This window comes from Dermacentor variabilis, chromosome 11 (assembly GCF_050947875.1).
Source record: "Dermacentor variabilis isolate Ectoservices chromosome 11, ASM5094787v1, whole genome shotgun sequence".
Taxonomy (NCBI): domain Eukaryota; kingdom Metazoa; phylum Arthropoda; class Arachnida; order Ixodida; family Ixodidae; genus Dermacentor; species Dermacentor variabilis.
Genome location: NC_134578.1, coordinates 29,618,411 through 29,631,613, shown reverse-complemented (window position 1 = coordinate 29,631,613; position 13,203 = coordinate 29,618,411). Strand labels below are relative to the sequence as shown.

The following is a 13,203-nucleotide window of genomic DNA, read 5'->3' as shown; positions in this document are numbered from 1 at the left end:
ATATTCGTTAAGTAGTTTGCGTGCTGCATTCCTCTCAGCATGAAATGGATCCCACTCGTGAAAACACTTCCAGTAATTCCCACACAGCACACTCACGCCAACCTGCTGACCACTTTGGAAGCCAATCACGGATGTTTGCTAAATTGAACTAAACTACCGCAAGAATACAGATGCTCTGTACATGATAGTTTAGAGCACGCGGAATGTTAGTGCTTGGAAATAGCAGGACAAGAACACAATAACAGGTAGTGTCTCTATGAATTCGTTAAATAGGGCCGTTACCATTTGGTATACAGCTACAAAAACAATTTGAACATGGTGGCTCTTGCAGTATATCATAAGGATAAAAACTATTGAACGTAAAGATGTGCCCTCGGTATACTTCAAACAGGTATGCGTGAGTTTTATATGTGAGAGTTACTGGAAGTGCTGTTTTTTTTAATTCCGACTTGTATTGAGAAGAAATTCAAGGTTTTGATTCACATTAGCCTGGGCACATTCATACAGTTTGTATTATCGGTACCATGAATTTGGAACAATATTTTGCAATAGACATCAAGGTGACTATATCGCTCTGAAGTTTTAGCTAGATTGAAAATTGTGTTCTATATAACATCACGGAATGCCACTAGGGCTATCAAATGGGAATAAGGCAGTGTCCACCGAAAAAGGTGATTGAAGCGTGAGCCGCAATGCGCTTTCTGCATCTTAAGAAACACGATGCCAAGAAAATTCGTGCCGAGCTGGCCACGGCAAGCCGCAGACAACCCTGCATATCATGAAGCTGGGCATCAAGGTCTTCGGAATCTTTCCACTTTAAAATCGGAATATAATCGCAGCTTGTGCTTCAACAATTTTTCTCAATGGACGCCGCCGTTTCTGGTTTGACGCCCCTAGCGATCAAATGTCAGTGCTACATAGAACACATTATACATTTTATTATAAATCTATACAGACGTGCACTCATGTTGAATACTAATGTACACACGTTGTTCAAATACATGATATTAATAATGCAAAGTTTATGAACGCCCCTCGTCTATCAGTCATGCACTCTGACAAGACAGATTCATAATTGAAGGGGATATGTCTTGCAAGCTCACCGGCTATGATTCCTAAATTGCAATATGCGCCGTAGCGTAAATAATTCGGTGGTTAATTCGTGAATGTGTGTTAAGTAGATGGACACGTATTTTGATTTCTTGTGCTAGTAATGGCCGTTTCTTCAACTAATCGATCTCAAGGGCAAGAATTACGCCATATGCTACAAGCGATATTGTTTTAATTCCATAAAACAAAAAAAGATTAGCCTGTAGATATGCAGGAATACGGTCAAAGATGCAACCGCGGAAACGCGCAAGCGTGCAAATACACGCATACGAATACACGCTTCCATAGGCCTGAATCGTAGAATTTATAGGCAACTTGTGTAATGTGTTGTTACGGTTAACAAGTTGTGCGTCTGCGAGTCTCTGAAATTTCGCTGCCTGTCTGCTTTTGATGATATTATCGCAGTACGACAGCGCGCTGACCGCCTCAGTACAAAAAGCGCTAGAAATGGTGCAAAATTTAAACGTTGCAAGCGTCATGCCATGCGTGCGCGCAGTTTCCACCATTTGGATAAAAAAACTGAGGTAGTAAGAGCAGCAACCCGCACTGACTGAATTATGAAGTGAAAAGGTATAGAACTGTCACTGTTTGTGCTTGCTTGTTTCACGTCATGACAAATCCTAGGGAAGAAACGCGCAGGCGGTTTGTCCTACGTCACACTTTTAAAACATCTGTGCATGTGTTCCTGTGCTAAGATTTGTCACGGGGAAATACAGCTGTGCAGATTGTGCTTCGTGGCCACGGAGGTTCGCCGCCTGTATTGCCCAGTACACCGTCTATGTTATTTAAAAAGACCTTGGTCTCCGTGGAAAATATGGACAACACGTCGCCAATATGAGCAAAACCTTTGTTTCATTGTGTTGGGCGCAAAGGGCCCAGAACTCAGGGAGACACACTCTAAGAAAAAAACATATTCATTACTTTCTCAGTCATCTTTCCCATATTTACCATGGAGGCCATGCCCTTTTCTGTCACAGCTGAGGCACTGACCAATTACAATAGACACCGATAGGAAAGGAGAACTTGTCTCATCTGTAGATGTAAGCGGTTGGAAAAACATTGAAAATTTCAGAAAAAAAAAACATTTTCTTTTAACCAGGATAAACCTTAAACAAGATAAAAAGACAGAGCCTCACCGCGGAATCCTTTGCGATGCGTGTCCTTTCGAGATATCAAAAAGTTTTGTCAAAAGAAGGAATCAGGGAGTCTGCGAACCATCTGGATCCATCCACATGTTGGCAAGGACGTTGCTCCAACCAACCCTTAATCCGCTGCACCTATCGCGTACTGCAGATACCCCTTTATTATGCAGCATGTGAAAGAAACTCATACGAGTTTGAAAATGTGCACACCAAGCTATACGCAAGAGGCTAGCAGGAAATCGCACGCAAAAACTTGTATATGTGCAGCAGAACTGATAGTTGGGCGAGTTGGTACGAATTCATAGTAAAATATTTTGCGCGCACAACCGACAAGGACACAGTGAAGGGGGGGGGGGGGGACACGAGCGCTCGTATGTCTCCCCTTCACTGTGCCCTTGTCAATTGTGCGCGCGAAATATTTTACTATGAATTGTATATGTGCACTCGAACCTCAATGTTCGGAAGGATTGTTCCGCTGCCCAGCGAAGCCTTGGTGCATCAAGTGTAAATGAGTCAGACAGATATTGATACAAATGTCTGTCTCGACGCTTTGATGGGAACCAATGCCTTGACGTGAAATCGTGCCAAGATTTTCAACCCAGATACTCTGCTGCGACTTCTGCGATGCGATAATGTAACGGCTATATTCTTTTCAGTCTTAGAAAAATAAATGTGTCGGGTTTTTCAGCTCTGGGTTCAAGCGTCTTTCTTTCCATTTTTCGTATTCTTCTGAAAGAAAAACATGCAGGAAATTCTCACGCTCCTCAAGAGTTCTTAAAATTTTACATCTGTAGTGCTGTCATCGGCCGTTGGCAACTTCTTTTAGGGTAATCAATTAAATATCTTTAAATATTTGAATTTGTATTTCCATTTTTCTTGCAAGTATTGTCTGCGTCCCAGAAAAATCCAGCTCAAGGACTAGAATTATGCTGTCTGCAACAGGCAATTTTTGAAATCTCCAGTGGACTTAAATAGCAACACCCCGGATAATAAGTGCGTAGAAACTGTGCAGTCTTAGAAACACCATCATGATTCCCTTACTAGTGACTCATCTTATCTAATAAATATCTCTGTTTTCTACAGCGTACCCAAAATCAAGCCCCCAAACGCGCGAGATTACGAGCCTATCGAACCGTAATCAGACTTTAATTCGAACGCGCTTGTGGCGCATGGAGCGCACGTCAAGCATATCTAATCAACTAGCTTGAACCACCGCAGAATTGTTCCGATGTGCTTCAGTTATTCCCCAATATTTTCTGATGTCAGAGTGTCATCATCCACACAAGAATCTGGTCTACTTAACCTCCCTAAACAATGCTCTATCTCAGCTGTTTTCCCTTTTCAGATGCTCAATCATACTCCGCCTAATCAACCACCCTATCAACCAATGAACCAATGAATCAGCATCGCAGTGCGAATATATCCCATCGCACTTCGAACCATTGCCAAGTATAGGCCACCCTCCCACTCAATGCTACCGCCTTCCAAGGCTCCTTCCATTTTTTTCAAGCAGCGACAGATTGCAACAACGTGCTCCCCCCAAGTTGCCGCCATAAGCTGTGTATACATATTGAAGCGAAAAAAAAAATTAACAAACCACCTTTTAAAGTAAACAACGAGGCCATCTTTTGTGCTCATTGCTTGTGCTATTCATGAATGTGCATTTCTTATTTATCTGAGCCGTTCATGTGTGTTGTATTTATAATTTAACCAGATTGATTCATAACTAGTGTATATTGAATGTATAATTGCTGTATGTACACCCACCCTTCATTGTGTGCCCCTACAGGCTTTTCAAGGTCGCACGGTGAAATGTCGTGCGTTTATGAGTGATATTACATGCACAAAATGCGTCTAGTTTAGTCAGGGTAAATCGTTGATTGCACAGCAATGTCAGGTATTTTCGTTGTCGAGAAACAAGATCTGATGCCCCTTTATATAGGCCAAAGCTTTCGTTTCTTTCCACACAAGCGATTGCGTACCGCCTTGCAGACATGGGAACAAAGAACTTGGTACTGTCTTCAACCACATGAGTGACACGTGAGCGTTGTCGAAACAATGGGAGATGGGATTTGCGTAGGCGTGCACAATGCTGACGACTTGAAGCTTTACCACAAAATTGAACGATCAGCCTGCTCACCTCTTTGCGACTACATCGCTGGAAGCGAAATGTATGCGAAGGAAATTTCGTTAGCCCTCATATGCATTTTACTCTCAAGCGGCCCTCAAATTAGTAAGTTAACCAATTATTTTTTTTCGTTGTGGTACAATGAAGTATAAACAGCTACTTTGTAACAAAACTAATGCATCCTGCTTTTATGAACACTAACGTGGTGCAAACATTAACTACCAGTATAATGTATACTGCTGAGAACCTCAATAAAACGAAAAAAAATAAACCAATGCAAAGAGAATACTCTAATTGAGGACAGCTGTACTTTTAACCCGGAGAAGCATCCATCGGTGTTAACAATCGCCAGGACCCTTGATGCAAAAACAAAACAAAATGACGACGGAGGCACTTTATCAGCGAACTTCATGTGATGCCTAACCTACAAAAAATTGTTGGTGTCTCTTGGCAGCAGAACGTCCTGGGCCTCAAAACTATACGGCCATATTGAAATTACTGTTAAAATGGATCGAATTTTTCATATTAAACCATAAGAGTTTGTTTTCCTCAATCACTAAGTAGAGCACAATGGGCACCTCGGACTCAATGTACAAGATGTCATCCGCGGAATTGAGAAATGCTGTGACAGCTACAAGATGAAGTCTCATTTTAATACGTATTCATAAATACGGAAGTGCGACCATTTCCCGATAATACGTACTTAGAAATATGAATGTTAAATGAAACGAAAGCACCGTGGGGGCTATGCGTGGGCTGCCCTAATACACCTCTAATAAGCAAGGTTCTACTTCTACTACTCAGAAAAGTTCGTAGCACCTGAAAGCTATAAAGGACAGGTAAAGCTGTCATGCCTCATTAGGCTAGTTGCCACCGCTGATGCAGTTCTGGATGTGTGTAGGCCGTCGATTTAATGTAAACGCACGTCAATTAGGTAACTCTACGCGAAGAGCGCCTTAAGAGCAGGGAATTTGTTTCTGATATCCATGATAGCAACGGTTAGCCCAGATGATAGCCGCCGTATACCCCAATTATGATCACATAGCATCAACCATGTGTGTTTTTTTTCGGTTCGAACAACTTAAGTTTTTGTACCACCTTCTGCCCATAATGGGATGCATGCTGCTGGAATGCATCTATTCGTCAGAGAGGCAGCCTCTACTCGAAAGTGTTGTTGCATGCTCTTGAAAAGCACAATGGTTAAAATTATGGTGCCTATCCATAGGAGCAACACTATGTGCAGAATGTTATTCTTAATAATTACCAAATAAACACCAGGACGTTGTTACATATCTGCGAAAGAAAGCCAAGGTAGACGACTATAGTTGGGTAAAGTGGCGCTGCAAATAATATGGGTTTAGATCAGGCTCCCTAACGCGAGAAGCACGAGTTTCGGTCCCCTACATTCGGTGGGCAAAGCGACTTTTTGTGCGAATCTGTTGTACGGTAGATGTAGCGTCATTTAGATCCAAAAAATAACTACGAATTAGGAAATGGTATTGATGAAATTCGTACACAGAGTGCTGACACGACATTTTCGACTGGTCATTCACACAGATCCAAGGTAGAAGTTTCCTAAGCCTCATAAAAAAATATAGGCACCTTTCAGAGCCCATAGAAAATTTACATTATTACATATTCGTAGCGATCAGTTTTCGTATCGGCACCAATGTGCCATGACGTCCCATCGTGCTAGCTGACGTCACATCGCAATAGCTCACTCAGTTCCTACGATCGACACACGAGGGCGCAGCCAGAGGAAACGAGTGCGGCGCTATTGATGCTGTTTTTGTGCACAACAGGATAGCTAGCTTTTTGATGTAGGCCATCATCAATGTTTTTTATTGGTGGCTTAATAATAAGGAAGACTATATCCTGTATGTATCTCTATAAAGGTATAATTGCTCCCGGCCTACAGGCAATGTTCAAGGCATTTTTCATTAGAAAAGAGAAAAGATGCAACATATATTAGCGACCCTTTAGTTTCATCTTCTGTTAAACTCCTTTTTTACAAGCGCGTGTCCTGTGGTCTGCATAGTTTTCTCATAAGTGGTAGTATTCAGCGTGACCTTCTTTTTTGTTAGCGTGTTGATGCTAGGGTTTATAATGATAATATATTTTTTGTTTTCTTTTAACATGAAATAACTATCGAGGGAGCATTCGTATCTTAGTCTGTTCATAATGTTGTGGTTCTGTTCGCGCCAGGTTCCTCATTACTATGAAAATTTTCGCAACTCTTATCTGGCCCAAGCCAATAAAGTCAGCTTCTTTGGAGGCAGAACTGTAGTTTTCACATACTGATGCCGCCTTCGTTGCTTCCTGCCGTGAGAGATAAGAGGCCGTACACTTTTTACACTTATAAAACCATGACACTCTAATAGAGTATTTAGAGGCAGTTATGTACACGTGTACATTAAATCTAACGCATAAAACTCGGCGGATCCTAACGTGCACAGCACCACTCATATTTACGAGACACCAGTGATAGGTTGCAGCTCTGTTTTGAAACATTGATGGGTCCTTCAAACAAAACCTCTCAACAAATTTCCGCACAGCAACAGCCCGACTGGGTCGACCGGTAATCTGGCATGTACAATATTACTTCTTCCTCTCCACCTCACTATGAAAATTGCTAAAAACGTTATGCGGATAAAAGGAACACGTTGAAATGCAGCAGAAGGGAACCTTTAGTGGAGTGGATAATGACGTGCTATAAGGTCTTTCATCTTGTTCCTGCATATTTGGTTTACAGGAAACGGGCCCGAGCTTGTGCTCCCACGCACCGGTTCTACTAAATGTGACAAATATCACATCGACTTGTGTTTCTTAATTTCTCCTGATTTACTTTAGACGTACCGGCCGTTTCCAGACCGATCTCCCGTTGTGGGTATGTGCGCTGTATAAAAATATCGCAATTAACCCAGACGATCAGCTCAAAAACCTAGGTAGCAACGAGACGAGTACCACCCGTTTTTCGGCCCATTCTCTATTGTGAGTAGGTACCATTGTATATAAATGATCACTAGAAAGACGCGGACGCGCTTAGCGGGTGATTTACAATTCTGGGTATGTGTCATTGTATGAAAACCATCATCGTCGTTATCCACGCGCGGATGCTTCTCCCGGTAGTCGGTATGTGCAATGGCATGGAAATTACCATTATCGTCAGTACGCGCTGATCGTCCCAAATAATTACTTGGTGGCACGATATGTACCACTCGCGTCTTGGCCACTCTCCAAACACGCATTTAGATATTGGCAACAATTGTATTTATTACCCAGCCAGAACTTTTTTTTTCTCACAACGGCTCCTCTTCATTGTTAAGACACTTGCCACAAACACACCTCGTTCAATACTCTGCGCAGCTCACTCTATGCGATGCGGCTGCCTGGAACGTCCAGCGAAGGGTGGACCGGGTCGAGACCTCATGTGTAGCCCCTACAATACGCCGGCGTCGGTGAAGAACCAAATTCGCAGCTGCGTCTGCAGGCTTGGCGCATATCGTAATCCATGGGGTCAGTGTATCAGCCTGGAAGAGTGCAGGCGTTGTGGCACATATCCACACAAGAGCTACAACCTCTGCGCGTCGGAGTGCCCCTTGAGGTGCGACCAGCCTGTACAAAAATGTTCCAACCGGTGTGTCGTCAGGTGCGACTGTGCTCCTGGATACGTGCTGTAAGTTTCGTTCTAAATTTTTTTTTTAGTTTTACACGAAGAAAGCATTCACTAAAAGCTACTAGGTGTAGTACCTTGACGAGGTGAATTGCTCTTTTAAACGATAGTCAATAACCACTTACTGGCCTTTAGATGTGCAGAGGCATAGTGATTTATCAGGTGCTATGGTAAAGACAGTAACATGTACAGTAAAAGAGGCTTAATTATGGCCTCATTGAGATAGCAGGCACAGCATTCCTTGGGCTTACTAAGCGAACAAAAGCAAAGAAAGAGAATCACGAGCGCTGGACCAGTAACGGAGGTTCAAGGAACATTAGACTCAACTAGGTTATGCTAACTCGGCCAATGTTAGGAAATGTATCGTCACCTTAGTTGTGCTTGATTATCGGGGGCACTGGCTGCTGATTATTGAAGATTTCACGTTTCAGTGCTGAGGAAGCTTACTTAAACGCTTTCAGGTATTCTTTCTCAATAACTAGTTATATATGGTAGTGCGCCAACTTGACTACCTTGAGTATAATATTTCGAGTGTGCGTATTTCTCGCTGCGAATACAGAAAGATAATTTTAAGAGCAGCTACTCTTTCAATTAGCAATACACCAGTTCTATAACGTAGTACGTGATTTTAAAACAGACTATGTTCATATCTCATTAAAATGAAGAGTTCACGCTATAGAACTATAAGATTGGTGATGTCATTATGAAATCGTATAATCAGAAACGTATCGAATAACCTTCTTCGCAAGGAATAATGGGTATACCCTTCATAAGTAGCCTTTGTTGCAGCGCCTACGTTTTATACGTTGATTTTCTGCACTGACTGTTTAAACGTGTCTTCAGATTTATTTTTATTTTGACTTTTTTGTGATGCAGAGGCAGAAATAACGAGGACAAGTGCGTCAAGGCGGACTGCTGCCCGCCAAAATGTCCTGCAAACTCGACGTTCAAACTCTGCGTCTCCAACTGCAGGCCGATGTGCGGTAGACAACAACCGCGCAATTGCTATAACCGTTGTACCACGGGCGGCTGCGTCTGCAACAAAGGCTTCTCCGAGGTCGTTATTGGTGGCGCCATCAGCTGCGTGCCCGATTTCCAGTGCAGTCAATATTTGCCCCGCAACGAAATCTGATGACATTGCGAGCGCTTGCTGCGAAGAAGAAAGTCAAGACATTGAAAGATTGTCTTTTCTTTAGAGAAACCGTAACTTTAATTTGTCCATGTGCCTACCAAACACAGCAATAAAATTCAGGTGCGCTAATCGTCTCTGCCAACTTATTGCAATGTGAGACGAGCGCAGGATGATTGACAGCATTTCTTGCTTTTGACATCATATGGGTTTACCGAAGGTTGTGTAATTCACAAGCTGTCATTTTCTGTAGGCATTTCCGAACTTTCCCGAATTTTCCCCCTTTCAATTCCTTGACCTTAAATCAATTGATGTTGCATCCCCTAGAGTAAAATATTAAGATGCTCTGCACTCCGAAAGACCTACAGAAACAAGAATTTTGAAGGAGTTAATTGATGTATGCTATTTTTTGTTCATGTGCCGTACAGACCAATTCCGGGTGTTAAGCAGGGCGGTTACAGTAATTAAATATATAAAGCGAATTCTCTTTATTATTTACTTCCCTCCACCTTGCGGGTTTCGGTACAACTACTGTATACGTCAAACTCTTGCCTTTGCTTCGAGTTGTCGTTAAACTCGACTTCGCCCTGCCATCTGCTAGCCGCCTGGTTAGGTCAGATGGTGGAGCGGCTGCCCCAGAAAGGCGGCGGTCCCGGGTACGAGTACCGGACCAGGACGAATTTTCCTTCAACTGCGAGGCTTTTCAATCCAGGAACCCGTATAGGTTTCCTTTGTAGCAATTCCTACGATTTGGTGGATGCCTCATTTTCCCTTCATTAGTAAATTTTGGTCTACTCAATTGGTAGTCGTTGTTCTAATGGTTTTGTGCGTCTTCACTAATATTGTAATTTTCTGGCTTCGCGTACGCAGTAGCATATAGTGAACATTCAGGCAAAGGTTTCATAAACTGTAGTGCCGCGCAAAAAGAACGCAAAAAGCTATGTTATTTTAAATTTATATACTCACCATGCCTTCCACATAGCTCTTCACAGCGAGCGCCATGCTATGGGAGCAGTATAGCGGAACTGCCAGCTAACAGCCTCAAGGAAGGTAAGCAGGCCACAAAGTAAATCTTCCGTGGTGCTTTCTGCCTTCACGAATACATACATACGTAGCCAGATTGAGACCACTCCGCGACGATGATGCGATTAAAAAACTCGGCTCCAATCCACGCTACGAAGGTGGTCGGTCACCGATGATGTGGTAGCACCTGATCCGATAGACCAATTTGACGTAGCCTTGAAGTGGGTCCTGCAGAGCCTGAGCACAACGCCGTTGTGCCTGTTGGAGTTGTGGTTCCCGTCGCCACTCATTGTGTTCACGATTCTGTTCGGGAGTCCTGAATATGCATGACCTTTCCATAGCGCTATCAGAACACACATGATGTGAGTTGCAAGGCGGATTGTTCTTTTCATATATATGAAAGCGTAGTTACGTCATTGCCTGCTTCCTACGGTAGAGTTGCCGCTTCCCAGCAACTACAGCTTATGCATCTGCAATTTTTACAGGGAAGCGCTTGCGGCGAACGCAATGTGCGAGGGTGAGCGATCAGGGTCTTATTTGTTTCCACCGCACGGCTGGCGCCGCCGTTGCCGCGGGTCCGTGGAGACAAGTGCCATCTGGTATTGCTGCAAGGAACCCAGTGGCGCACGCGGCCCACACCTCCCGCTGTGATTGGCTGCGTTTTTTGCCCAAAGACACCAAATACGCATAAGTGGGGGAGGGGCGTAGAGGTATACAGCCCCGCTGTAAAATTCTAGAGCGGTGGAAACTGCAGCACAAACATGTGCGTAATAGCACCACATCGCAGGCAGTTCAGCAGTACCGTAGATAATCCCCAAGCCTAAGGTATTCCCATAGGAACTCTTCATCGCTTTCGAAGACATACAGCGCAGAAATATTGCACACTACATGACGAAAGAAATCGCTTACTTGGGCGCATAAACACAAGTCAATGCGATTCAGCATGACTAGCGAGCCCAGCAGCCGTCAGTGCAGGTAGCGCAGAAAAGCGGCGCAGTGCAACCCCCAATGAACTTTTAAAAGTGCTCGAAAGGAAGTTCCCGCAGCTTCCTATCAGCAGAGGTGAAGTCCGCGCTTGCCCTCCTTCACCTCTCAAACATAGACTTGACGGATGATGTCCGCTTACAGATCAAGTGCTGTGGCTCGGTTGATGTAAATGCTAAGCTGATTAAAAAATAAAAAAAACATTGGTGATTCCCGATGGAAGTATCCTCTTCGACTAGTGATTGATGACCGATGAAATTTGCCAAGGCGTTCGATCTTCATCATAAAACCAGTAACACAAAGATAAAAGTCCACAAGTACCTGACAGCAAAACAAGCCACGTTAAACTCATGGGGAGTGCGAGGAAAACGATACCTCCCGTCTACTATGAGCTAATGTTCTCTCCCGCCCCTCCTAAGATGGCAACCATCCAGCTTCGCTTTTGGGACATCATCTCCACTCAAGCACTGCTTATTTTCAAACACCCTTGGAAACCTCCAACTACCTTTGGACGCCCCAAAGCTTTCACGTGCGTGGACATGCGTCTGACAGACCTAATTTTCATTCAGCGGCAAAGGCGTCGTGCAATTTTACTCCGCTCTTATGGTTGCCCTCTCGTTTTTCAGGCGTTGGTATCTTGTTGGTTTGAGTGACATCTTACGCAACAATATTTTATGCCTGCACAAAACAGGCAATTGCAAAAGTTCACAAACTCATGTGAAAATGTCCCGCGCTAACTACATTCCTGTCAAGATCCTTCTCAATACATTATAAATTTTCCCCATTAAAAGATTTTCGTTCCGCTAAATTTAAAAAGTTACGAAGAGTGGCTTAGAAAGAGCAAAATTGCATACTTCCCAGAAACAAGTATCTGAGCAGCTACCGTCAGTGAAAGCAAAAGCTCCGGCTCAATTTTTATGGAACCCATCTTCTTTCTTAGGGTTTTCCACTAAGTAGTGGGTGTTCCGAGTTAGTTCCGCCAGTAAAAGGAAACACTTTCATTGCCGGCGCTTACAGCAACAAGCTAAGATCAAAAAGACATCTTTAAAGGCAAACATAACCGTTGAGTGGGACGTCATTAAAGGAAGCACTTCCATGTCATACTTTGTCCACGTTGCACTCAATAAACACAAAGGAGCTATCGGGATATATGCCGAATGTTTCTTTAAACAAAAGCTCTGAACAACGCATTGCTGATTCTGTTCAGCGTAGAATTTCTAGCAATCCTAGGTGCAACCATTTTTATAAACTTTAGGGGCCCAATTGAAGCATGCAAACCCAGGAAGCACACATGAAACTAACTTCTCGTATGTTTGTTCTATTTTTTTGTAGTTTCAGAATGCCATATTGAATAGCCGCGCTCGTTCTTCGGGAAACTACATGTTATTGCTCAATTTCAATTATTGATGTGTTTCAATACTGGTGAGTATTGGAGACAGTCTACACTGAAAGCTGAAGAAGGAACTTGAAACCAAAGTAATGAAACAAATCTGGAATCACCTGGAAGAAATCCCTGTTAATGACTTGACCTCGCGGCCTCAAGAAAAACTTAGAAAAAGCACATATACCTCTGTATTTTTACACTTTGGCGTACAGTCCTGTGAAAAACTTGCTGTTTACACCAAGCGCATAAGGAAATGTGACTGTATCACAAATCGTTTCTCAATTCGATGCCATCATCACGAGGTTGTCTCTCTTGCACGCTTTGTCAGAAGTAGGCGGAGACTTAAGATGGCCGGTGTATTTATAGCTGTTTATTTAGCCGTCTATGGTGAGCATATATATCCTGGCATTGTAATCGGCTCAGTTACAACCTCGTGCTCCACAGCGTTCCTCCGTCCAAAGAATGATAGCAAGAAAGTACGGATATAAGCGAAAGCGAGATCTCTTGGTACACGAGACTAAACGAAGTACCGGAACAGTGTATTGCAAACGAAGCTCCCTAGTAGACAACTGTATAGCTTCGAACCGCAGGTATAGTCATCAAGTATCACTAAAAGAAGTAGGAAAACGG

At 43.3% G+C, this 13,203-nt stretch overlaps 1 protein-coding gene across 1 annotated transcript; it reads left to right on the top strand.

The window, feature by feature from the left end:
- Window positions 1-4,295: 4,295 nt before the first annotated feature.
- LOC142564756 (uncharacterized) lies at window positions 4,296-9,246 on the top strand. The gene is made up of 3 exons (XM_075675906.1): window positions 4,296-4,485; window positions 7,747-8,056; window positions 8,930-9,246. The coding sequence occupies exons 1-3, from the start codon at window positions 4,311-4,313 to the stop codon at window positions 9,183-9,185; spliced, it is 741 nt and encodes a 246-aa protein (XP_075532021.1). The 5' UTR covers window positions 4,296-4,310; the 3' UTR covers window positions 9,186-9,246.
- The last annotated feature ends 3,957 nt before the right edge of the window (window positions 9,247-13,203 follow it).

What these genes read in the sequence shown, in the direction of transcription:
- LOC142564756 (XM_075675906.1), top strand. Translation starts at nt 4,311, where the DNA reads ATGGGAGATGGGATTTGCGTAGGCGTGCACAATGCTGACGACTTGAAG. An exon ending in CTCAAGCGGCCCTCAAATTA is followed by an intron (nt 4,486 to 7,746) that starts GTAAGTTAACCA and finishes TACTCTGCGCAG; the next exon opens with CTCACTCTATGCGATGCGGC. An exon ending in TGTGCTCCTGGATACGTGCT is followed by an intron (nt 8,057 to 8,929) that starts GTAAGTTTCGTT and finishes TTTGTGATGCAG; the next exon opens with AGGCAGAAATAACGAGGACA.